General features: G+C 42.4%; 1 protein-coding gene across 3 annotated transcripts; it reads right to left on the reverse strand.

The window, feature by feature from the left end:
• Positions 1-320: 320 nt before the first annotated feature.
• Positions 321-24,140, reverse strand: ROPN1 (rhophilin associated tail protein 1). Of its 3 annotated transcripts, none has more exons than XM_054480968.1 (6): positions 23,855-24,140; positions 12,395-12,632; positions 8,868-8,985; positions 7,392-7,553; positions 1,339-1,514; positions 321-528 (listed from the first exon to the last, which is right to left on the reverse strand). In XM_054480968.1, exons 2-6 carry the CDS (start codon positions 12,508-12,510, stop codon positions 462-464), a joined length of 639 nt encoding a protein of 212 aa, XP_054336943.1. In that variant the 5' UTR covers positions 12,511-12,632; positions 23,855-24,140; the 3' UTR covers positions 321-461. The 3 variants fall into 3 exon arrangements, with proteins under 3 accessions (XP_054336943.1, XP_054336944.1, XP_054336945.1); XM_054480969.1 differs by having other exon boundaries at positions 12,395-12,522; positions 23,855-24,129; XM_054480970.1 differs by lacking the exon at positions 12,395-12,632 and having other exon boundaries at positions 23,855-24,044.
• Positions 24,141-27,154: the final 3,014 nt, after the last annotated feature.

A 27,154-nucleotide genomic window follows, 5' to 3' on the forward strand; every position in this document is an offset into this window, starting at 1 on the left:
CTCAATAAATATTGATGAGTGAGAGGATGAATGAATGACTAGCACAGTACCAACAAATGGAGAAATAAACTGGCAAAAACTTCAATTGACCATATAAAAGACACTCATCTAAATTATGCCTAACAATCACAGAACAACAACACTGTGTCTGGTTAACATACTACTTTTTAAAATATGACAGTCTGGCTTTGATTGGAGATGCATTTTCTATCCATGCTTTGTCAGCCACTTTTACTCAGTGTCCACGTGGGAAGAATACTAATCTCCTGGTAATGAAGGTGTTTTGTTCCAACAATTTCACATCTTAATTCCACACATTTCTGATCTCATATGTTTGTTTAATTGTTTATTAGTGTGTACCAGTTGTACAAGAAAATTGATTTTGGGTGGTATATGGGTTTCAGTCATTCTGAAGTACAATCATCTCTGTATCTTCCTTTAAAATTGCCAAAATTGTGCTTTTACTCCAGCCGAACCCTGGGGTTTTGGGTAAAGTCATTCACCGTGATTATACCATCAGGGCCAATTCTGTTTGGAAAAAGGTATATCTGCAGCTAGTTCATTGACAGTTAAGAAAGACAATATGCAAACAACTCTCATTTCACATTAATTCTGCTGTTGCTCTTTTTCTCTTTTTTTTATTTTGTTTTGTTTTCTGAGACAGGGTCTGGCTCTGTCATCCAGGCTGGAGTAACTGGTGCAATCTTGGCTCACTGCAACCTTTGCCTCCTGGGCTCAAGCTATTCTCCCAATTAACTGATACAGACACATGCCACCACGCCCAGCTAATTTTTGTATTTTTAGTAAAGACAGGTTTCACCATATTTCCCAGGCTGGTCTTGAACTCCTGAGCTAAAGCCATCCACCCACCCTAGGGTTACAGGTGTGAGCCACCATGCCCAGCCCTCTTTTTCTTTTAACCCTTGACTGCCTGCTTCTCCTCCTCCTCCTTCTCCACTTCTGTTCCACTCATCATAGCTAAGTGTGAGTCAGAGTTACTAGGGGGGCTTATAAATACAGAGATTCCTGGGCTCCACCCCTAGAGTTTATGATTTCATAGGTCCGGGGTGTAGCCTGAGATTCTGCATTTCTAACATGTTCTCAGGTGCTGCTGCCGCTACTGCTGGTCTCAGTAGCACTGAAAGAATTGTTTTCCTATATCATTCTTTTCCTTCCTCTTCTCCTTCCCTTTCCCCTTTTCTTTCAGATCCATATTTCATATTTCTCGCAATACTTTTCTGCTTCCAGAGCAGTATAATACAATAATCTCACTATCTTGGCCAGCTAGATTTGTTTTCCTGGTATTCTTTCACCTCCACTTGACAAAAGTTAACTTACACTTCCTGTTCCATGTAGTTTAGCATCCTGCTGACGTGTGATGCAGAGATCTCCCCATCCACTTTCGCAATATACGTGTAGAGAAACTGGAAGGTGCTGAACGGGATCCGGGGCAACCCACCATTATGGTCACATGATAAGACCTCACACACTATCTTGAGAGTTTTGGTAATAGTCTATAAAAGTTAGATAAAATGAGGAGAAAGTTACTCTTCCAGGCAATATTCCTGAGATCCGTTTAGATACAAGAAAGAAAACAAAAATATTGCTCTTATAAAATGAAGTGGGAACAATTTAAGATTCTAGAAAGCTTGAAATTTTTACATTCAAATGTCACTAATTCATTCTAAAAAATATTAAATATTGGGTATCTTTATTTCTTTCTTTGTTGGAAGACTACTCAAGGAATTAAATTTATACATTTGTAAGTACTTTAAGATATTTGTTACTTTAGCCCGAATAACCTCACTAAAGGAGGGAAGTTGACTTGCATTCTATATAATTAGAATTATTTCTTCTTATTACCCTCCAATCTTATCTCTAAAGGGCTGAGATAGATGGTCTAGCCTATATAATCCAGAAAGATACTTGTGGCAACGACACAGTAGAGGAGAAGAAGGTAAGAGAAGGGTAATTTCCCCAGGAAAATGGAGTCCCAGGAAGATACTAGAAAAATGGTCTTTAACATCAAGATAAACCTTCCTCTAAAGCATCTGGGTCCATCTAAACAGAATCAGCTAGTGCTTTATTTCATATTACATAATACTAACCCTTTTATTGCTGGGGAAATATTGGTTGACAATGAGTGCCAGGAATTTTAATAGAAGGGTTACTGCAGAAGCAAACCCTCCTTACAATGAAACTTGAACATTAAAGGAGCATGCTCAGAACTCATCTCATGTCTTTAAATAAACCCACCCTTTGAATAAATGTTACAAGCAAAAGAGTTGTGAAATGAAGGTCAGCAACAGATCTTGGTGGTTTACTGAAACTGATGATGTACGGATCATCCTGACACACTCTTCCAGGGATCAGTAAAGATCAGTCCTGAGTGGTGACTTAGGGTGAGTGAAAAAGCAGCTGCTGTATCTTCCCACATGATTAGTAGAGGAGACTTGTCCTGCCTTAGCAGTTCATGTTTGCTGTTCTCCCCTCATCCTCTCCCAGAACAGAATGATTGCCTAGATGAGGCTTCCCTAACTGTGGTGTGTGTTACCCGGGAGCATAAGTCTATGTCAGGAGGTACTGAGGATGTGAATAAACTCGTCCTTGAGTGATAGTTTTACTTGATGGCAAGTAATTTAAACATAATTTGTAATAATTATTAATTTTAATTGAGTTAATATTTCAAATTTGTTTATTTACATGTAATAAGCATTGTTATTTTATAAAACAGAATCTTCAATAAACCACATGATGTCAAAAAAAATTGAGTTTGAGGCAGGCCACCTTCCTTTCCTCTCCTCTGCCCCTGGGGGTCCTCCCATGGAAATCGTTGTGAAACACTGCATCTTCTACTCACTTTCACTTAATTCAGAGCAGGTGGGAGGGCAGGCATGGGGCTAACTAGTATATATGAGGCTGTCTGGGAGGATGGTAAGTCATGCATGTGAGATGAGGTCAGCGGGAGAGTGGTTTGGGGTAGATTTGCAAGCACACTCTGAACTTTATAATTTCCACCCACAGCTCACCCTGTTTCTGTAAAAAACAAACAAATGAACAAAAACAACCCTCTGCATCCCTAATGCTTTGTTCTGTTGCCCTCTCCCATGTAGTGCTGGTATGGGCTGAATTGTTCCCCCTAAAGTTCATGCCGAAGCCTTAACCCCGGAACTGGAGAATGTGACTGTATTTGAATATATGACCTTTAGAAAGATAAGTTAAATTGAAGTCAGTAGGGTGTCTTTATAAGAAGAGGAGTTAGGACATAAAGAGAGAGCCACCAGACATGTAGGCACAGAGGGACACAGTTTGAGAAGCTGGCCATTTTTTTTTATTATACTTTAAGTCTTAGGGTACATGTGCACAATGTGCAGGTTAGTTACATATGTATACATGTGCCATGCTGGTGTGCTGCACCCATTAACTCGTCATTTAGCATTAGGTATATCTCCTAATGCTATCCCTCCCCCCTCCCCCCACCCCACAACAGTCCCCAGAGTGTGATGTTCCCCTTCCTGTGTCCATGTGTTCTCACTGTTCAATTCCCATCTATGAGTGAGAACATGCAGTGTTTGGTTTTTTGTCCTTGTGATAGTTTACTGAAAATGATGATTTCCAATTTCATCCATGTCCCTACAAAGGACATGAACTCATCATTTTTTATGGTTGCATAGTATTCCATGGTGTATATGTGCCACATTTTCTTAATCCAGTCTATCATTGTTGGACATTTGGGTTGGTTCCAAGTCTTTGCTATTGTGAAAAGTGCCACAATAAACATACGTGTGCATGTGTCTTTATAGCAGCATGATTTATAGTCCTTTGGGTATATACCCAGTAATGGGATGGCTGGGTCAAATGGTATTTCTAGTTCTAGATCCCTGACGAATCACCACACTGACTTCCACAATGGTTGAACTAGTTTACAGTCCCACCAACAGTGTAAAAGTGTTCCTATTTCTCCACATCCTCTCCAGCACCTGTTGTTTCCTGACTTTTTAATGATTAAGAAGCTGGCCATTTTTAAGCCAAGGAGAAACGCCTCAGAAGAAAGCAATCCTGCTGACAGCTTGTTCCCAGAACTTCTGTCCTCCAGAACTGAGAGACAACAAATTTCTGTTGTTCAAGCCACGAAGTCATGGCAACAAACTAACATAGGGGCTTTCAACCCTAAACATCATCTTTTATTGATTATTCAAACTACAAACCTTCAAATTCTACTGCCTCATAAGATTTTAAAGTATTTTTAAATATTTAATAAATGGACGAGTGTACAAATAACTCTTTGGACTGGAGCTATTTGGTAAACTGACATAAACCTAAAGTAAACAGATCTTCATTCTCTTGCACAATATTTTTTTGGGATCCGCTTCACAGACGTAATCTTTAAGCATCTTGCGAGCTTCATTTTCAAAGTTAGAGGTGAAAGCCTTGAAATGTAAATCGTTTGCTAACAAAATATGTCATTTCTTCCAGTGAACATGATTATTTTCTACATACGTGATCTCTTCCTTTTTTAATAATCAGTTCAGTGGAACAGGAGGTGGCATAGACCAGTCCAGAGGAAGGAGTGCTGAAGGGAGGAGGAATATAGGTCTGCATGCCATCGCATTCTGAATAATGTGTATTAGACGCAGAGAGCTCAAGATAGAGTAAATGTACCTATTACCTACCGGAGTAAACATTCCTGTTACTAGACTCTTCTACAAGGAACAAACTGGCTTTTCTGAATGGCATAGAGATCCTGTCTTGCTATTGAATTGGCAAAGGAAAGAGAAATTCTGGGGTTGCCTCTAAGGATATATGAATTAACTAGGACGCAAGGTCTCCACCAGATGGTGACCCCTGACTTAGTCTCAGCTACAATAAAATACCTTAGACTGGGTAATTTATAAACAACAGAAATTTATTGCTCACAGTTTTGGAGTCTGGGAAGTCCAAGACCAAGGGGCCAGCAGATTTGCTCTCTGGTGAGGGCCTGTTCCTCATGAATGTTGCCTTCTATGTGTCCTCACTTGGTGGAGGGGCAACTTTTATAAGGGCACTAATCCCATTCATAAGGGCTCCACCCTCATGACCTAATCAACTCCCAGAGGCCCTACTTTTAAGGCCATCACCTTGGAAGTTGAGATTTCAATATATGAATTTTGGGAGAACACAAACATTCACACCATACCACTGATTTAAGATCCCAGAAACAGTCCAGCTCCAGCATGATAGAAATGAATATAAGGATATTGATTACTGGTTTCATAGGACATCCTTTATTTACAGATTTAACCTCCAGGCTGACTTTATCTCTAGGGGTTCTTTGACATGGGGATGATGAGGAGCAAAGTCAGATATGTCAAGGCATCTTAGAATTGGAGGAGCTCACTGTTATTCAGAGGTAGGCCTGAGGGTGTCTCAGAGGAAGCAGAGAAGTCTCAGAGGAAGCAGAGAAGTGGGGATAGAATCACAGGATGTCAGAGGTAGATGAACCTCATGGAACATTGAATCCCACCTCCTTATTTTAGAAGGGAAGTAGAAAGATCCAATTCACCTCATGGTATCCCCTCTCCAGTTTGGGAGGCAGGTACATCAGAGGAAACCTAGCATCTACACAGTGGGCTAAGCAGAGGGAGGGTTGGAATCTGACTTTCCAAAATCACTCTTTGTTACTGTGAGGTATGGGGATAAGGGAAGGACTCAGACACACCACACACTGGTGAGGTGCTGTGAAGTACACCACCAGAGCCAGGGAGCAGATAGGACAGGCTGGCAGAGAATCAAGGAGGCCCTTGACAACATTGAGAACTGAAATGAGCCAGTGGGGGAGGTATCGTCAGCCTTTCACCAGTCTGGGAGAGACGAGACCAAAAACTTAAGCTGCAAGCAGCTAGTAATCAGACAGACAGGCATTACCATGGAGACCAGAGATGCCAGGGAAGACTGAGGGATGTGAGAAACCCTTCACTTGACTGCTCTGTGGTCCTAGAGTCCCCTCTCTCCGTCTACATTCAACTGCCATCTTGGAGAAGAGAGTGTGGTGAGGAAAAACCTGAGATACTGGGAAATTTACCTTTAGGCTGTTTCAGTTACTGCATCAGACTAAGATTTCAGGATTGGATTGAATTTATTTATTTTCTTATTTGACCCTTTGTGGGTGGGGTAGACAAAGAAGATCCGAATTAACTACAGATAACATTTTAAAGGTATATTTTCCCCCCAAAACATCTCCAAATGTGGTGTGAAAAAAATCTGTAACCCTATGAAAATTTAATAAAATATGTTCATTTTTTATCTTCCCATGTGTGATTTTCCCCAGTCCTTACTGACAACTCATAGGCCTCTGCTGCTTACTTTCCTTTCCTCCTCACAGGATAGTGATTCAGTAATAAATGCTATAAAGGACAATGTAGAAAAAAAGTGCCACAAATGTCCTCTTGTTTACTTCTCTCTAAAGAAATGATTATGATGAAGACTGTAGGGGAACCTATAGGAAAAGTTGGACTACAATATTTCCACTAAATTTTCTCAGAAACAAAACTGTCAAATATATATTCCAAGCATATTTGAGAAGAACAAGATTATGTTTAGATATGCTGAATGATTCAGACTACCTTTTCATACCATTTGGTTTTGGCAGAGGCAATTATTTTCTCAATAATTTTCAAACTTGTATGTATCTCAGGGATTCTTTTAAAAAACCATGTTTTTGATTCATTTTAAGTTATTTTAACAATGTTTAGCAATGTAAGTCCACATATAAGATACCCAAGCTTTAAATATCTACACATATAAACTGATTTCAGCATCTTTGGCTTCAAAACGGTAAAATTGCTTTTCCAATATCAAACAAGTCAAATTTGGAAAAGGCATAAATCTGTATGAACATCCTGCATCCATGGAGATGTCATGACTAAATTCAGAAATAGCCTCATCTCTCTTTTCTTTTGCTTTCTTATGTCTGAGTTTTGCATCCAATTCTGTTTATTACATAGTAGTTTTCTATAAGATTGTACCCCTTTTAAAAAGTGTCTATTGATATATATTCTAGGTGTCTGGAAGTCTTTTCCTACAGTCGGCTCTTGGTTGTTTCTGGGAATATGAATGGAGGGAGCGGATTGAAAATAAATCTGAGGGCAATATTCATAAATAGTCCAAGAGCTACACTGTAGTCAACTCTCCCCAGAGCCTGACCACAGTGTTTCCCTCTCTCCTCCTCCCAACCCCTGCTACTGCCTGATGAGCACAGAAATGACCTTGCTTTAGAGAGGAGAAGGACAAGATGAGAAGAGGCATGTTGATCATCAGCCCTGGAGAGTTGACTGCGTGTATAGATGCACTGCCCTTCCAGGCCCAGAGGGAGATTTCCACTTCAGGAACAAAAAACAGTCAAACTAACTTACAACTCCCAGAGCGCTGCAAGCAAGGGCTAAAAACTTCAGCCACTCAATCTCCTCCGTGAAGTGACCCACATTCATCACACTATTAAACAGATCTGTTGGGAGATTCACCACTTTCCACATCTGGGCCAGCTCCTCTGCACGGATGGTCAGTCTGCCAGCGACCTGCAGGGCAGGGGACAGACACAACACAGAGGATGTGGGAGAAGTTGAGACAAGGCCCTGAGAAACACCCGCCCCCAGGCCAGGTCCACACCTCCCAGCACATGGCAAGTGGCGGGAGGGGGTGTTAGGAAGGTAAGGATGGCTCTGTGTGGCAGTTATCTTTGCAAATCCTAGTGAAGAGCATGCTGAAATATAATTTATTAATTGTTAAACTTTAGGTGTCAGAATTATGCAAAAGATATACATTTATATTACATTTTAATTTCTGGTGGTGCTTTTATCTGCTATTGTATTCCTAAATTGTTTTATTCTTTATATGACAGATAGAAGAGCCTGAAAACAAAACCAAGGGGCTTACCTGAGACCAGTAATTAGTGGTAAAATTAGAACAAGACATAGGTCTCTTTCTTCTAGGTTGCACTGAGTTCTTAGCTCTAGACCTCAAGTGCATCCCTCACGCTTTCCCAGGAATGATAAAGGATATGTGGCTGACCCGGGGGGATTTGGTCTGGCTGCCTAATGTTGCTTGATCCCAGGTACTTTAGAGCTCTGTCATGTTCACTGCACAAGGTACTTGGTGGATAAAAGGAGGGAAGGTGATTGGTTGTTGGCCACCAATGCAACAAGAGCACAGATGCCCGATGAAGTGCTCCAACACCTTTCCTGACCCTCTGATTCTAGTGAAATGCTAAGCCTCTGGGACCAAGATGGTTAGCCAAGCCAGTCCTAAATCACCCCAAAACTCTCTATCCTGGACCATAAAGCAGGGTATGGTGGTGCTCAACCATATTTCCCGGGAATTGGCCAAACCACAAACTTTCTCAAGCTGGACCCTCCTCATACATTAATTCACCAGGCAGCTCCCAGGATGATGTGGCTGTGAAGAGGCTCACAGCCTCTCCCTAAAAGCTAAAAGCTGTGTCTTGACCTGGGATACCTGGGGAGCTAAAATATGCCCTTCCTCAAACTGTGATTGTCATCATATTATGGTCTTGATCAGTAAGGAGACACTGTCCAGTGACTGAGGACCTGCACTTTTCTGGAGAGATGAGATTAGCATTGCATTGAGCCCCTGTACATTCTGCCAGCTTCAAGGAAATCTGGGATGACCCCACCAATGACTCAGCCTACAGCCAATTTCAAAATTATTCCCATTTGCCAAGGAAAGATTTACTTTCAGTCCACGGTTTAGTGTATTTTAGGGTGGTGCTAAGTGGTCAGCTGACTGGCAGGAGAACAGAGGGCTTTCGTCTGTACCCACCCAGCCTCAACACTGTCCCTACATTCTCCTCAATGCTGCAGCAGGGCCCTTACCTGAGAATGTAGGACTTTTAACAGCTCAGGTGTTAGCTCTGCCCAGTTACACAAAGCAGCTTGCTCAGACTGCTCTCTCACCGGAGGCATCTCTCCATGGGACAGGGCCTCAAAATAACTACAAGAAAAAAAGTCAGAGAGTAGGAGGAGCATCCTATACACCAGTGGCCTCTGGCTGTCCTAGCAATCCTTCCCCCTTCTTCTGAGGGAAGGAGGTAGAGAAAGGAACCTTTGTTAAGTGGCTTCTATGTGTCATTGTGTTTAGTTCACTTACATATGGGAAAAGCCTGAATGTGTTACTCTCCACTTAGGGCATAGAGAATGTTTAGAGAGTAGAAAGCTTTGTTCTTCTCTAAGGATGAGGAAGAACCAAGAAAAGTTTGGGTATGCAATTCCGTGGAGCATATTGGGTTCAGGTTTCTTTTTCAGTCATCTCTGAGTGTTTTATACACGCAGATGTATATTACATATGTATATATAATCTTGGGAAGAGAAGTTGGAAGAGAACTAAAAAGTAATGTACGTAAGAAAGGGGAAGGCAGCACAGGAATGGTGGCTAGGGCCTGTAATCTGGTGACTCCAGAGGCTGAGGCTGGAGGACCACTTGAGCCCAGGAGTTTGAGGCTGCAGTGAACTATAATTGTGCCACTACACTCCAGACTGGGTGACAGAGTAAAACCCCCATCTCTGAAGAAACGAAAAAGGAGGGAAGGGGAAGAGATGGAAGTGTCCTGGGGTGAATCAGGAAAGATTTCTGGCCGGAGGTAGTGAGGCTTGGGGCTTCAAGAGGGAAGGGAGAGAGGCTTGGCAGGGCAGCCTGTGAGGCTCAGGAGAAAAGAGAAGCCAAAGAAGGTTTGAGACAATCTTAAGCTATATGGTGCCTGTGAAATAAAACTGTTTCTCCATCTTCCCTCAAAATTTTCGTGAAATCTGCCTGCTCCTCAATGTTTTGTGGAGTGGACTTTGTTTTGGGGCATTGTGGAACAAGTACTGAGTTCTGTTTCAGGATTGGCATAAGATGAAAAGAGGCTGCCTACAGCAGGGAACGGACATGAGCCGCTGACATGTGGGTCACCAATGCAGCATGGCAGGGTCTGTCTCCATCAAAAGCCTGGTTATTGACGATCCATGAACCACAAATTTCTGTCTCTCCCTGCTTATTTCCCTCCATTACTTCCTCCAAATCCAGGTAGTATGAAAATAATATAGAGGAAATTTTGTAAAAGTCCATTTTAGGGTCAAGCCATACAATGATGGGCTAACGATTGCCTGTCTCTGAGCCACATAGCAAGGCAGAGTGAAAGCTAGATGGACTAAAGCAGTAATTGCCAGTCACCCCTTGGAGGTCATCAGCAGGAAGGGCAGAAGAAATGCATTAAGGCCACCTTTAACAACGTGCATGAGAAATCTCTGCACACAGATCAGTGTTGGGGTGGGTGGGGCATGGGTGCAATATGACAATAGGAGCAGGGTGTGGCCTCAGGCTTTATAACCAGACTTGGGTGGTATAAATGGGAGGGACAGAGATACACAGCACCTCATTCCACAGAAGTGCTGCCCAGGTAGAGTAACACTTAGCACCAACATCTCTGGACTTCTTGTGGAATTGGTTAGACAACCTGGAAGCAAAGCTGTACTCATGAATTTCGTTCTTTGGGTTATTGAGCTTCATTTGCAAGTGATCAGGTCCATGGTTATACACATATATTGCAAATTTGTGTTGTAACACATGCCTACCAGAGGAGAAATAAGTGCATGTCCTGCCGATGCCTGGTAAGAGGTTTCTTCGTTGACAACACATATGTAGGGAAATTCTTACTTGCAATGGATTAAAAACGTATTTTGTCTTGGAAATACTTTGCAGAGTTTTATTCTCTAAAATGCTACAGGTTTTAAGTAAGTCACATACAGCCATCTGAGAGGTGCTTTTCATGTCTGGATAGAATGGAGGGGGCTCTTAGGTCATGCCCTCCTTTTTCATTGTGGTTAAACTACAAACTAAGTTTTCATGGATGTCTAAAAAAATTATAGCACGTGATACAATATGAGAGCAAGCAGGCTACGATAGTGGAATGCCTCTTCCATAACTGTCAGGGACAATACTAAGCAATGTCATTTTGCTTACTATAAAACAGCAGCACAAGAACAATCAAATGGGTTTGAAACTAACGTATAAGATAAAGTCTGTCTATCTGACTATGCCAAAATAAATTAGTCTTATGAAGCTAAAGTTCAACCTTAGAGGCAATATATAAAATTTAGAATGGAGAACTAAACAGGGCTCATTATTAGGCAAAGCAACCCCCATTTATGTTTCTTTTTATGAGCACCATTGGCTTATTTTCCTTCCAATTGTAAAAGCTGCATCCTAATCTAGTCCAGGAGCACAGCACTGCCCCAGAGACTCCGAAAGGCCCCTCTTAGATGACATTTTGTGTCTTCTCAAAGGTGTCCACACTCTCCCCACCATCTGCACAGGACACCCACTCACAACCTCAGGCTGAGGACATCTTCCCTTCCCCAACTCACTGGCTTTCTCTCAACGGCCTCTCTCTCACTTTCCCACTGAAACCCTCCTAAGCAGGGAATCATCAAACAGTAAAAATGCCTGAAAATGGTCCGCGAGGTCTAGTTATCTTCCAACTCCTGTCTCAAGTCCTGGTTCCCCAGTTTCAAGCAGGCAAGTTTGTCTAAGAAGCAATTTCATAGCTGAGAGGCTTTCTGTGCAAAACTACTTCAATGCAGGCCCGCAGCGATTGTTGTGTAAGCTCCATCTACTGAGTCGCCTCTGGAGGTCTCTCCTGAAAGAAGGCACCCGTGTTTGAGGCACACTGTTTTCAGTCATGCCTGAGGACCCCATCACTCTGCTTGGCCTTTCCCCAGGATGCAATGTGTACTGTGAGTACATCTTTATGTTGGCAGAACAAATCAGTTCAGAGAAACACTAAAGAAAATAACAATAATTTCCTCCAAGACAAGATACAAAGGGTCTTTGGTTGGGTCCAAGTAAGAGTTTTAACAGCAGGGGAGGAAGTGCCTCCTTAAAGGGGTGAACTAGCTGGACTGGTCCCACCCCAGCCACCCAGGGCTGTCGCTTCCCTCCCCCGGTTGCACTGTTGCCATCTAGTGGTGAGACAGGAGAACGAAGAAAGGCAGATTAAGCTTCGGAGATTCCCAGCCCTTCTTTCCACGGAGAGTGGGAAAAGCAGTGCAGGGAGGAGGTGGGTGTGCATACGCTGGTGTTACCCGGTCATTTAACTCTTGCTGCTTGCCCCAGGACACGGCCTATTGACCTGGCGTCCTACTGCTCAATCTGGCTCGCTTAGGGGAGGCATCCCATCCTTGCCCAGCTAGATGTAGAAATTATGTGTGGATTTTAAAGCATCAAAGCAATGCAAGAGCTAAAACAAAGACGATGCCAGTTAGTCCTGACTTCCTAGCTGCAGCCATGACAACCTCCGCGGTTTTCCAGGACCCTCTCTCTCCGGCCGTCCTCCAAGGGGTGAAGGCGAGAAAGGAGCACGTACTCGGCTGCCCACTGGATGAGGTCCTGCGGCTGCACCCTAATGGCGGCTTTGGCAAACTCCTTAAGTATCTTCGGCAGCTCCGGCGGGATGCATGTTGGCTTATCTGTCTGAGCCATTGATTGGTTGGCCTATTCTCAGGAGAAAAAAATACATAAGATGAAAACTTCGATTCATACGAGGAGAGCAATCCTGGACAGGAGGTCACCCAGCCTCTGTTTGACACTCAATTTTGGGGACTCTGCAAGACAAATGCATTTTATTGTTACACAACGCCAAGGTTAGAAAGCCGTCTGCTAATCCCTACTTTTTGTTGTAAACAGTTATGTCCTTTACATAAAAATTACACAGCCCTTGTTCATTTAAAAAGTGGAGGTCAGCAAAAAATTCCCTAATGATATCGCCCCAAAATAATGATATCACCCCCAAAAATCCAGAATTTTTCAGTATACATATGTTTGTAAAATAAAAAAATAAGATTATACAAAACAGCTTATTTACTCAAAAGCATGTCATGAACATCTTTCCATGTCGTCCAGCACTTATTAGTTGGGTAAGAACTGTAGCAAAATTTACTCTGAACCCTCTATGAATTGACATTAGGCCATTTCCACATAAAAATAGTCATTAAACAGCCATTTGATTAGCATCTCTCTTTATAGCTGCATGTTCTTTTCCACTCTAATTGTCAGGTGGAAAATTCGTACATTTTCTCTTAAAAAGTTCCAGGATAAATTGAAACAAAATATGAAAATCCATAAAGTGTATACAATTCCCTCCACATATAAACAACAGATCAAAAGATTTTTTTCTGCTTTTAGTAGAGAAAGGGACAGACTAGATATGCTAAAAAGCTGTCCCTCTTCAAAACACCTAGAGGCCAGACAAATCTCAGTACAAAGTTTTCACATTGCCTTGCTGAGCTTGCAATGAAGTGAGAGAAATCTTCCAGTGGCAAATGAGGTGAGTAAAGCAGAACCTGCAGTGCTGGGCAAATGAAGAAACTAGGGCTCACCTTGGCAAATATAGATGGCAGGAACTTGAAGCTTTGAGATAAATGGCCAGGCAGGGTGGGTAGAGACCAAGGATTGGGCTCACAAAAGGCAAATGTCTGGACTAAAGGACTCCCCTTCTGACCTAAACTTGAGACCGGCCCAGGGACTACACCCTCAGAGTGAAAAGGTGTGGCTGAAAATATCCACGTACAGGCAGGGGTAAGCAACAAAGAAACCTGTCTCCACTGCTGCGTCTAGTCAGGAGAGAAACAATCCCCCAGGAGTTTGTAGCCACAGACTAGTTCTAAGTTTTCAATTTATACCAACACCAGCATGGCTGGGAAATCCCAAGACAAGAAACTAAAGTGGGCTTAGGTTAGTGGGACTTCATGACCTTTTACTTTATTTATGTTCTTTTATTTGGAGGAAAAAGAGGATAAAATAATGATTAATTTTAGACTTTGCAAAGTATTACAAAAGTTATAACAGTAATATAACCACTAAATCTGTAGAGAGGAAAAAAGGAATTTTTTAAAAACACAAACAAGCAAACAAAACCCTTCATCAGTCAAAAAGAAGGCAAGAAAGGAGGGGTGAAAACATAGGAAAAGTAGACGAATAACATGGTAGAAAATAATGCATACATATCAGTAATCACAATAAAAATAAATGGGCTTAAATGTGCCAGTTAAAATACAGGTATAGGTACACCTGAAAAAACAAAGACACAGAAAGACTCAAGGTAAAAAGGGTATAAATAAGCAAAGAATAACCAATAAAAGTTAAGGTAGACATACTAATGCCAGACAAAAGATACTTTAATGCAAAATGCACTATTAGGAATAAAGAGTGATAAAAGCTTCAATTGTTTTTGATAAAATGATAAAAAGCTTCAATTGTTAAGACAATAACAACAATTCTCAATGAGTATGCCATAGACATCACCGTGGAGGAGTCTCACCATGCTAGGTGGAAAAGCAATATATTGTTTCTGGTGACATATATATGTTATAATATTATAATAAAGAGTAAGGAATGATAAATACAAATTCAGAATGGTCGTTACCTCTCGTGGAGGAGGGAGAGGAGGAAGAGGGAGGATGTCATTAGGGAGATACAACAAGGGTCTCAGTACTATTAGTAATGCTCTATGTTTTAAGCTGGATGGTTGCTGCCTAGATGCTTGTTTCATTATTTTTATACTTCTACTTACATCATGTATTTAATTTTGTCGGTATGAAATATTTCATCATTTAAAAAGTTACTCTTATAAATTGTTTCTGATGACTTTTCAACCCATTTTATCTATCAAAGAGCAGTGCCTTATTTGCTCATGTTGTCTGCACATATATATATTCTTTTACTGTGTTAAAAATACATACAATTTACCGTTTTAAATATACAGTTCAGTGGCATTAAGTACATTCACATTGTTGTGCCACAATCACCACCAACCGTCTCCAGAACTTTTTCATCTTCACCAGCTGAAACTCTGTACCCATTAAGTACTAACTCCCTATTCTCGTTCCCCACAGCTCCTGGCAACCACCATTCTTCTATCTCCATGAATTTGACTATCATATAAAATCATATGGCATATAATATTTGTCCCTTTCTGTGTGGTTTATTTCACTTAGCACAATGTCTTCAGGTTCATTCATGTGGTAGCATGTGTCAGAATTTCCTTTTTCTTCGGATCCATAGTCAGATGTGTTATCCATTTTACCACTGGCCCCAACCAAGCTGAGAATTTCCTTGTTCTTAAGGCTGAATACTATTTTGTTAGATGTACCACAATTTTATCCATTCATAGGTCAATGGACAGTTGGATCATTTCCACATTTTAGCTATTGTGAATAATGCTGCTATGAACATAGGTATACAAATATGTGTTCAAGTCCTTACTTTAAATTGTGTTGGGTATATATACCCAGAAGTGGAATGGATGGATCATATGGTAATTGTATTTTAATTTTTTGAGGAACTGCCACACTGTTTTCCACAGCAGCTGCACTATTTTCTGTGTCCATGTATTTTGACAGGATCTTTTAGTTGTGCAATTGTTTGATTTCTCTCCTGGAGTCTCAGATAATCTCATGTAAATGAAAAGATGCCCCAATCCTAATTAAGGAAGCTTCCATGACAACAGTAACAATGTTAACCCTTGGTCAGTATAGAGCAAACTTAAGTAAAGCCTTTACTTCATCCCATTGCCGTTTCTAACAACTGGTCTGCAAGCTCTTTTCATTTTGGGGCAAGGAATCTCTTGTAAGTTTTCCATACCCATTGTCTTTCTCAGGGGTTGGTCCTTCTTTAACCTCTTGCAGTTTTTTTTTCTCTTCTCATCATTCTATTTTTCCCTTAAAAGTTATCAATTATGTCTATTAATTTATTGTAAGTGCCAGGTGCACTCATAACAGGACCAGTACTGTGCTAAGTACAGGACCATACATTTTTCTCAAGTAATCCTCAAAATATCCCTACGAGGCAGAATATATTAGCATTATTTCACAGATGATGAAACTAAAAAAGATAAAAGAACTTTTGCAATGACATATAATAAGTGACAGAGGCAGGATTTGAATACACATAGTCTGACATGGGAGGTGGCCTGCTAGACACGACAATTCTTTCCTTCTTGAGACTTTCTCCTCCTTTGATAGCATACGCCATTCTTGTGTGTCTATTTTCCTCAGCATTGCTCCTTTGCCTCCTTCCATAATTCCTCTTCCTCCTTCCTTGCTCTAAGCAAGAGTTAGCAATCTTCCCCCAACTCAGGTCTTCAGCATTCTTTCTGTTGCTCTTCTTGGAGAGCTCGCAGCCTCTTCACGGCTTTATCTACGACAAAACTGTGTGGATTATACTTGTTTTCCCATCCTTGACCTCTTGCCTTGTGCTTCTATTTCATACTTCCCATTGCCTCCAGGACACTTCACTAGAATCCATTGTCCATCTCCCAGCTAAATCCCTCTCCCAGGTTCTTCTCTGAACATGATACCACTAATCTCTCAGTCCTTTGGCCTCAAAGCCTGAGAGTCATCCATTTTCTTCAGTCTGTTGAATCTCACTAAATCCCACTATTTCCTTTGAAATGTGTCTTCAATTAATCCCTTTCTATTTCTACTTCTGTGTCTCTGGCTCAGCCCCTTATCACCTATTGTGCAGCCTCCTGACTAGTCTCCCTGTCTCAGGTCATTCTCTGGCCTGTCCTGTCCAGTGTGTCCAGATCTATCTTCCAAGTTGCTTTTTATAGTCAGAGAGCACTGCTCACAAAATGACAATCATATCCTGACTTTCAAGGTTTTCTATGATTTATACCTATAATTCTAAACTAAAAATTTTTTGCTACTCTTTACCAACACAAATTTCCTATACAGTCTGCTCTGGCCACTTTCCAAAAAAAAAAAAATTATATATCCAAAGCTAAACACTGTCTTGCCCACTGTTAACAGTAATCTATCCTTCTTTTCTCTCTTCCCCTCAGTATTTTGCTAATTCTAGCCGGCTTACTTGAAGTGCCCTTCTTCTTTCATCTGCTTAAACCCTATACATCCCCAGGGTTTTTCATACTGTGCTATAGGCATTCCTAGAAAACTTGGATATCATCAAATATTGTTTGTAGTATGCATTTTACCACTTAATCCTCTTCTGCCTTTCATAGCTCTCTAAAGCTGAGCTCCCCACTAGAGGCCATGGCAGAATGGGCTACAGGTGTGCCATGAAAGATTGATGGTTGTAAACTCTTTATAGTAATACAAAATTCACAACCATTTACAAACTTACAACAGTTGAAATTATATTTGGATACTGTTTGACACAGTTGGCAAACTTCCAGATTTCACTACCTATTATTTCTGTGCCGAAGGTTTTAAGTATAACACCTGCTGCCAGAGACGCCTTTATAGGGCTTTTCCTTTCAACCATCTTGTTAAAACAATCCCTGTACGTCGGATTATTACTTTAATTGCAATGCATTTTTTTATCAATGACAATGATAATCTTTATGCGTATGTGTTGCAAATACTTAGCTCTACTTTTGATTTAATTTTCTCTTATTTTTCACATTATTTTCTCCTAACAAAGAAGTTATATGATTTGTTTTCTTCATCATCATCACCATCACCATCATCATCATCATTTGTCCCTAAGAAAACAATAGATTTTGTTCACTTTTTTTCCCATTGTGACTTGATTTGTTTGTGACTTATTTATTCTTGGCTTTTGATGTTAAACAAATATCCAACATCTGATACTTAATGGACTTTTATAATGACTTATTGTTTGTTTACAAAAATAATAAACATTTGCCTCTAAAAAATAATAATAGAAAATAATTTAATTTATTTAGTAAAGGAGACTCTAGGTCTTCAGTAAAGTCTTATAAAAATATTTTTTGGCTGGGTGCAGTGGCTCACGCCAGTAAACCCAACACTTTGGGAGGCTGAGGCAGGCAGATCACTGGAGCTCAGGAGTTCAAGACCAGCCTGGGCAACATGGTGAAACCCTGTCTCTACTAAAAATACAAAAATTAGCCAGGCATGGTGGCACATGCCTATAGTCCCAGCTACTCAGGAGGCTGAGTTGGGAGGATGAGGTTGCAATGAGCCAAGATCACACCACTGTACTCTAGCCTGGGTGACAGAGCAAGACCTTGTCTCAAAAAAAAAAAAAAAAAAGAAAAAAAAATCAAAATGTTTAAATTATACTTGAAATAAATAATACTTATATTTTGTGAAAATCTAGAATTGTAATTATTAAATTAAATAATGTTTCCAAAATTCCCCCTTTACTTACCAAATGCTTAAGTTTTCAAAAATTTTATGTGATTTATTTAAAAATATTCTTAAGGACTGCCATATTTTCTTTGAAAACTGATTTGTTGTAGTCAAAAAGGCCTATAGTCTCCTTAAGTACTTTATATATATTATTTATTTCCCATCATAAAAGGTAATTTAAAATTAAATATTAATAATTTTTATTAATATTATTACAAAAAAGGTTTCCAAAGTCCTCAGGGGCATACAAAAGTTCCTGAAATCGCCACACAGTGGCAGAGGCAAGGCAGCTGTTGTGGGGAGCAGGGGTCCCTGATGGAGACTGTGTGTGCTGTTGCACTGGAGGTGGTGTTGGATGGGGGTGGGGTGCTGGCTGGTGCAAGTCCAGGTGACTTCTCTGTGCCCTGCAAGCAGGAGTGGTTGCTTAGGGTGGAGGAGGATCTGCTGTTCTCTGCACAGTGTTAGCACAAGGGCAGGTGTTGGCAGGGGTGGTGCTTGCTAGTTCTGTACCCACCCTCTGTCTGCAGTGGCAGTCAGTGGGGGTCAACAGGGGTGGACTACACTCTTGTGTGCTGGCGGGGCAAGTAAAACAAAACCTGCCTGTGCAGACATGGGCCAACAAAGTGATGTGGGTAGTTGCTGTGGGCTCAAGGAAGCTGTAGTATGGGGAGGGAAAGTACTGGCTGCAGCATGCAGCCATAGGGGCCACCTTGCTGGAACTCTCCACTGATCAGGCATGGTCCACCAGTGCAGAAGCTATGGTGTGGACCCCCGAGGCACCTGAGACTGCCCTGTAAGCAGGCATGGCCAGGCTTGGGCCTGGAAGAGGCCAGCAGACCAAGGGGTGCTCAGATCAGACCAGCCCCATCTGAACAAGACCGCCCTGCAGAGATCAGGTCCAACAGTTCCCCTACAGCTAAAGTCTCTTATTGGAGCAAGTTGAGCCTAGTGGAATGGCCATCGCTGGCCATGCTGTACTACAAACACTCCCACACCAAACTCTCTAGGCTCCACATCAGCTGGCCTGCTGCCCTACTTCTCTAAGCAGCTCTCCCTGCCACCTCAAGTTTCTGTGGTGACTGAGGGGTCCCCTCTTTCCAGAGTTCCAGTGGCCCGTGGTGAGAGCAGGTTGCTCCTTGCCAGTTCAACTCACTCGTTCCCCCAGAGCTGTTGTGGTTCAAAAATGAGCTTCAGTGTATGCTGGCCCTTATGCGGTTCCCAGCTTTCTCCCCCTTCAGCCAAGCTTCTGTGCCTTCCCTCAGTCCACTGTCTGTGCCTTCCCTCTGAAGACATGTTAAAAGCACTCCAGTCATCTCAGTTCCTCTGTGGGAGCTGTTCCGCTTGTCTGCGTCTAGTTGGCCATCTTGCCCTCCAATAAAATTTCTCATGTTTTTACATAACTCTGAAAAACGTTTAATGGATCTTCATTTCTTTTCTTATAAAAATTATGCCCTGTCTGACTTTCAAGATCTCCACAATTTGTCTTATTCATATTAACTTTGCTTCTTCAACTGTGTTTCACGGAAGCCTGGATCTTTTTCTATCCTGAGACAAACCCACGGCCAAGTCAACACAGCATTTGGATGCCAACAGCAATATTGCTAAGAGCAGTCCTACTTGACCTTGTCCTTTTTTTGAGTAGTAGTTTTTGGCTTTATTAGCAAATTTCCCAAACTTGCTTATATATCATGCTAGTATTACCTCTTGAAAGCATGAGTTCTACATGTTTATTATTTAACAAATGAATAGGTACCTCTTTTGGTTTATCTAAGCCATGCTCATATTTCAAAGATTTCCCCCGTGTTCATTCACATCATCATCCACAATTCTAGGGACACATGGCTCATTTACAGACTGGCATGTAAACTATGTCCCGTAAAGTTGTGCAACATGGTTTCCTGATTTGGGGACCTGAAGTACACACTTGGCTCACCTTGCCCTGTCTTATATAAGAGTATGAAAGTCTTTATTAAGAGTAAGTGTCATAATACCCCACACCGTTTTCATCTTTAACTTGTCCTTCCTACTTTTTTTTTTTTTTTAGATGGAGTCTCGCTCTGTCGCCCAGGCTGGAATTGCAGTGGCATGAGCTTGGCTCACTGCAACTTCCACCTCTTGGGTTCAAGCAATTCTCCTGCCTCAACCTCCTGAATAGCTGGGACTACAGGTGCATGCTGCCATACCTGGCTAATTTTTGTATTTTTAGTAGAGACGGGTTTTCACCATGTTGGTCAGGCTGGTTGTCCTTCCTACTTCTGATTTCATTATAGCATTCCTGTGAGTCAGAGATTTAAAACATACAAGCAAGGGCTCTGAGGGGTGAATGCACTATAGTTTCCAATATAAGATTAGGGCTGTGTTTCTCTTCAGTTTCCATTACCATTCCTGATGATATTCAACATTGCACTGGCCTTTCCCAAAGCAAAACATAGGGCTGCTATCCTTCGTAGCTAATTGTGGCATAACATCTAGAGGGCAGATGAAGCTGTAGTGGGGAAGCACTCTTGACTGTGAGGCAGGAGTCCAGGATTTTGGCCCTGGGTCTATTTATGACTAATTATGTGATCCTTAGGAAATCATTAATCTAACAAAATTTATGTGTTTTATTGGAATTGTGCCGAATACTGGGATACCTGAATAAATAAGTCACACACTCTGCTTCATGGAGCTCACAGTCTAGTGGAAGAGAGTGACAGGAAAATCAGTGACTCAAATAAGGTATAATAAGTGTCAAGAAGCCTGCACTAGATATAGAAGAACAGAAGAAAAACAGAAGGAAAACTCTTGCATGAGGCATCTAACATCTGCAGGTATTAGAAGGAGGTCAGAAAATACTTTCCAAAGAGTGGTGATATCTGAACTGAGACTTGGAAAAACCTGGTTTGTTCATTGCTGTATTGCAAGCCCTCAGAAGAGAGCTGGGTACAGGGCAGGTATTCAGTAAGCATATGTGCACTTATGAGAGTAAGGAGAGAATTTCATGTAGCTAGAAGGACTTAGGCAAAGATGTTGGGTTGTCAGAAACATGATGAGTTCAGGGAACTGTAATTATGGAGCTCTAAAGTGGACAAAGCAGGAGTGGTTGGGCCTAAGGCTGGAAATATAGCTTAAGGCTTGGGCTTTTGAACTTTTTGTTGAAGGCAATGGGGAGCCACTAGAAAATTTAAGCACAAGAGTCACACAATCAGTGTTAGCTTGAGATCCAGTTATCAATGTTTGCCCAAGCTCCAAATTCACCTTGTATTGCCTCCTCTACAAAAATTGAACTAGGTCCTTTAACATGTTTTCCCTTGCCAGCTGTCATAAGGATAAGCTTTGTTAGGACAGGGCACTGGAAGGACTGGAGGAGGAAGAGATTTCTCTTAGGAATTTAGGTATGCTCATCTTGCTAGGCTCCAGGAACTTGCAGTTTCTCCTATGCTGGGATCCTGTAGCACACAGCTTTTCCAGCATCTGGTTCATGCAGTGGGTGATCTTTTGAGTGCCCAACTGCTGGAGTACACAGTGGCCATCAGTGCTCCATGGCTGGCAGTGTCCCCTGTCACCTCTCTTGGGAAGCTCTATAGTAGAGTGCTGTCAGTGAGTTACCTTTTAGTGAATGGCTTCTCTGGTGTTTCAGAGAGTAAATTTTGCCTGCCTGGCACCTCAGCAATTTCTTTGCTCTCCAGTCAGCTGTGGCCATCCCCTCTGCACCAAGCTCTGGGAAAGGTTTCTTCCTTGGGTGATCTATCTCAGGAGTAGTTGTTGCCCCTTATATCTGTGATTCCTGTATATTTTAGATCTCTCCTGACATATTAGCCAATCCTTCATTACTCCAATCCCATCATTAACAATTCTTTATATTGAACTTCTCTTGTTAAAATTATTATATGCTCAAAAAATTACTATATATTTTTTTCTCTTTGTTGGACTCTGAAACACATTGACTGACAGCTGTGTGGGTGAGCCGGAGAGAGGGTGGTGAAGCTTCAGGCAGGGAGCCAGGTTAGGAGAATACGGCAGCACTTTTGACAAGTCTCAGGAGCTTCACTGCCTTGAAGTTGCAATAGGGAGGGATGTAAGAGACAGGTATTTAGGAGATAGGATCTACAGGATTTGGTAACTACTGAAGGAGGAGGAAGAGGAAGAAGAGAAGGTGGAGAAGGAGGAAGAGATGAAGGACAGAAAAGTCTAGAGTGACTATCAGTTTTCAAGCTTGGATGACTGGGTGCACAGTGGTGGTACCCTTGCAGAAATAGAAAACACTAAAGGAGGTTCAGGTCAAATTATCCCCCCATGTTCCCATTTACTTTCAGGAGTTCCATGCGCTTTTGAATCACAAAGAGTTGAAATCATAGACTCTCCGAGTTGAAGAGGCACCAAAGCCCAGCTTTTCTGCCTTTGGGCAATAAGCGTCATTTGTTCACATCAAAGAAGTGGGAGAAAGGTCCATTCTATCTTAACATTCCTCAATTCTAACATTTTGTAAAGTTCTTTTCCATTTTTAAATCTCTTGATATTGTAGGCCTTCTTCAATTATACATTCCAGAGCTTATCCATAACCCCAACTCTTTCAATTCAATGCATTTCCTCTTAAGTGAAACCTACATGCCTCTCAATGTGAAATGGCAGCCCAACATATACCTGCCAAGTGCTGACGAATGTAGGTCTTAAAATAGACTATAGTCTTGTTTCAGGGATCTCTCACTTGGTTTTATTGGTATGGGCTAAACGGGGCTTCCGTTTCATAAATGAAAGTCTCCATTACATGAATGAAAGGCTCCAGGGCAGAATCTCAGAGGGTTTCTATGAGTAGCACTTGGAACCAAGCACAGGCAACTGCACATCCCTGTTTGGGTTTGGAGTTGGAGATGGTGGGTTTGGGATGTGGTTACTCTTGTTTGGAACGCATTCTCCTCCTCTTAACAAGTTAATTCTTCCTTTGGAGGTCTGCTCAGCCTTCCCTGATTACCCTGTCAGTTCCATTGTACATACCCTTTCAGAGCAACACTTACCTATCGTTGGTGTGATTCTTTGAGTAACATGTGCCTCCCCCAGCAAACTCCACGGCAGGACTGGTCAGTTTTTGCTCACCACACCATCCCAATGCCTAGCCCAGTGCCTGGAACTTAGTGTTCAATAGATACTAGTAAAAATGAACGCGTGATAGCAGTCTATGTAGTGCTAGCTATAAAATGAACGCGAGATAGGAGCCTATGAAGTGCTAGCCATAAAATGAACGCGTGATAGCAGTCTATGAAGTGCTAGGTATAAAATAATGCGTGATAGGAGTCTATGAAGTGCTAGGTATAAAATAATGCGTGATAGGAGTCTATGAAGTGCTAGGTATGCCCATTGGTCCACATGACAATTCCCCAAAGGTATTTTTATATCCCTGTTCTGATGAAAAATCAGAGGTGTGGCTCCTCCGTGGAGGGCTCTGATTCCAGACTCTTGAGTCTCCCAACCACTGTCCTCCGGGTAAGAAACCGTATAATAGTATTCTGGGTACAAAATACGCACACAAATTGGCCAGAAAGCCTTAATCCCCCACAGTCACATTCTCTTGAAGATCTCCTTGCCTCCCCTTGCCCTGTGAACAAGGAGAGGCTCAGAATCCAGGGGGCGTCCGGCAGGGCTCCTCCCTCAGACCAGCGCAGCCCTCGGGGCGCTCAGAGCCCTGCCCTCCCTCCACTTCCCCTCGGGGTGGCTACCTCAGGCTCGCTCCCAAACCGGCTGTCTGGCTTCAGGCGACACCTGGCGCCTGGCCTCAGGCGAGAGGTGTGGGGAGAGATCCAGTGCTTCCCACCCTTCTTCTCAAGAAGGAGAGCAGTAGAACGTAGGTGGCTGGCGGGGGCCGGGGGGAGAGGCGGGGACAGCAGCGGCCAGGGGTGACAGCAGCGGCGGGGCACGACCGCCGTTAGCGTTAGACGTTAGCGCTCCGCGTTCGCCTGGCAAACCCTGCGCGGGTTCAGCTGCCAGGTCACCCGGGGTAGCGCCAGGCCCGACGTCACAGAGCCGCCCCGCCTCTCCTGAAGCGGCGGGTTCCCAGGGTCCTGCTAGGGCGCTGCTGGGGGAAGCTGAAAGCTGTTTGGGGCTTTGCTGGTGGTGGAAGGACCAGACGGCCTGGAGGGTTAAGGATAGGTCTGGGGGCGTTAGGAAACCCGGGCTGGGGGCGCTGGGGGTGGGGCGGAATGTGTAGCCATTGACCGTGCGCTTTTGTAGGTGAGAGGGCAGAAGTGGAGCTTGATCTTTGGGCTTGTGGAAAGTGGACAGGTGAGAAGTCCTCAGGAATCATAGTAATAACACTTCTTACAATGCGTTTTTTGGTGCCAGGAATTGTTCTAAGTGCATTACACACATGAACTCATTTCATCCTTACTGTCACCCCATGAGGCAAGTACTGTTGTTATCCCCGTTTTTATAGATGAGGGAACTGAGCAGAGAGGTTAAACTTGTCCAAGATGTCAGCAAGTGACAGAGTCAGGATTTGAACCTGGGTTGTGTGGTCCCAGATCCCTCACTCTTGACCTTATAATGCTAAGAAAGGGAGATGGAGTGGATAGGAACAGAGCCTGAGATGCCTGGGGACAACAGGGAAAGACAGAAAATATTTACTGGCTAGAATGTGGTCACTGTGCCACGGCACTTTTACAAACATGATGACATCAAAGTTTCACAGTAAACTCTGAAGGTAGGTATTACCTTCGCTTTGGAAATAAAAAACAGGCTCAAGGCTTCGAATAATTTTGCCTGTGATCGAACAGCTGGCAGTAGGGCCCAAGGCCCAACTTTACTCCAGGTCTTCTGGTTTCAAGACTCTGTGTGTGTGTGTGTGTGTGTGTGTGTGTGTGTGTGTGTGTGTGTGTGTGTTTTGAGACAGGGTCTTGCTCTGTTGCCCAGGCTAGAGTGCAATGGGGTGATCATGGCTCACTGCAGCCTCAATCTCCTAGGTCTAAGCAATCCTCCCACCTCAGCTTCCCAAGTAGCTGAGACTGCAAGTGCTTGCCACGATGCCAGGCTAATTTTTATATTTTTATAAACGGGGTTTTGCCATGTTGCCCAGGCTGGTCTTGAATCCCTGGGCTCAAGTGATCCACCTGCCTTGGTCTCCCAAAGTATTGGGATTACAGGTTTGAGCCACCGCACCTAGTCTCAAGACTGTTCGTTTTAAGCACCCAAGGAGGCAAGAAAAGCCCCATCTTTCTCTGCTACATCCCGTGTCACTTCACACCTATTTTAAAGGGGCCCATTGCATCATCTAATCCTTCATTCCATTTATACAACAGTGTATATTAGTCTAAATAGATTAGTTCACCCAGGGCCTTCAAAGCTTTCTCTGGTTGTGAGATGAAAGCCTTTGTCTCTCCCTAAAGCAATTTTAAGCATCAGTGAACAAGTGGGGGAACTAGATTTTTGGGTTATGCATGCAGAAAGCTTTTCACAGCCTGTTGTCATCCATTTGTAAAGAGGCCACTCTGCTGGCATTTGTCAAAATCCTGTAGGTCCTTGCACACCTGGAGAATCCTGGAAGGTCTGGAGATGGCCACTACCCACAGGGCAAGATCTGGGGATGAAAGAAACCTAGTCACTAGCTTTCACCTACCTTTCTGAGGCCTCTGTGGAGGGGCTGCCAGGTGTTGGTATAGGCACCTGACCAACAGGGTGTGCCTTAGGTTGGGAGGGGGAGGCTGGAGGCTTGAGGGCTGCAGGTGCATCTTCCAGGATAACAAGAATGCTCTGGCCACTGGGGTCTGTTCTGTATACGCACATGGGACAAAGGTGTGCCAATCTCTTCCTGCTTTCATGCGGAGTAAATAATGCTGACAGGAGTGAATAATAATGATCTTTGTGCAGAAGAAGGGTTTTTTCAGACAAAGCACTAGCAGCTGGAGATGGGAGATGAAATAGAATAGAATTTTAGTGTAGCAGGTTAAACACAAGGGAGGAATTTCATGGGACTGTCTGACTGAGGTGGTTTGATGTCTGTCTGTAGGAGAGCAGGTTGAGAGGCATAGGTTAGATTATCCTTGATCTGTTAGTCAATAAATATAACAGGATACAGTCAAGAAAATATAATTTTACAGGAAAATGATAATAACACAATTTAGGAAAGTTGCTTTCTTCCAAAACCGAGGTAAGAGTAGAGAGGGAGGAGCACATAGATGTTACTGGTAGTGGTCTAGCTTTTGGGGTGGATGGTGGGTTCATGGGTGTATATTATGTTTCAGTAAAAAAATCTGTCTTAAATATTACAATAAAATCTTTTATTACATAAAATCTTTTATCAAGTAGGTTACATTGTTTTCTGCTATTTTCTTGTACAAATGAATATTGATTATATCCTTTCTCATCATTTCCCTTTTTCTACTAGATAATTCCCATCAACATAAAAACATGCCTCTCATCATTTTCCTCTTCAGCTTTGACCCTTTTCTCTGCTTCCTGTTATTGCCAAGTTCTTTAAAAGAGTTGCCTATAACTGCCACCTCTAATTTCTCTCTTTCAAATCTCTTTTTAATATACTTGAACCAGGCTTTCATCCCCATCACTCTACTGAAATGACTTGTGTTAAGTTCCCCAATTACATGCTGTTAAATCCAATATCATGTCTCAGCCTCGGCTCAACCTATCAGCAGCATTTGACCCTGTTGATCACTTTCACTTGCTTGAAACACTTTCTTTCCTTGGATTCCAGGACATTAGACTCTTGGTTTTCCTCCTTCCTCATTGGCTGCTCTTTCTCAGTCTCTTTTACTTGTTCTTCCTCCTCTCCCTGGCACTTTAATCTTGGAGTGCCCTAGGATTTACACTTGGACTTCTCTATCTACATGCACTCTTTTTTATCTCATCCAGTTTCATGTTTTGGATATTACATTTATGTCATCAGCCATAATCCTTCCCTAAACACCACATTAGAACATCCAACTGTTTACTCTGCACCACTGGATGTCTAATAGGCTTCTCAGACTTAATACACCCCAACTGCACTCTAAGATTCCTCTCCAAACCAG

Source organism: Pongo pygmaeus, chromosome 2 (genome assembly GCF_028885625.2).
Source record: "Pongo pygmaeus isolate AG05252 chromosome 2, NHGRI_mPonPyg2-v2.0_pri, whole genome shotgun sequence".
Lineage (NCBI taxonomy): Eukaryota > Metazoa > Chordata > Mammalia > Primates > Hominidae > Pongo > Pongo pygmaeus.

Coding starts and splice junctions, on each gene's coding strand:
- ROPN1 (XM_054480968.1), bottom strand. CDS start 12,510: ATGGCTCAGACAGATAAGCCAACATGCATCCCGCCGGAGCTGCCGAAG. Junction 7,554..8,867: donor TAAAAGTCCTACATTCTCAG/GTAAGGGCCCTG, acceptor CCTGCCCTGCAG/GTCGCTGGCAGACTGACCAT. Junction 1,515..7,391: donor CTTGCAGCGCTCTGGGAGTT/GTAAGTTAGTTT, acceptor TAACTTTTATAG/ACTATTACCAAAACTCTCAA.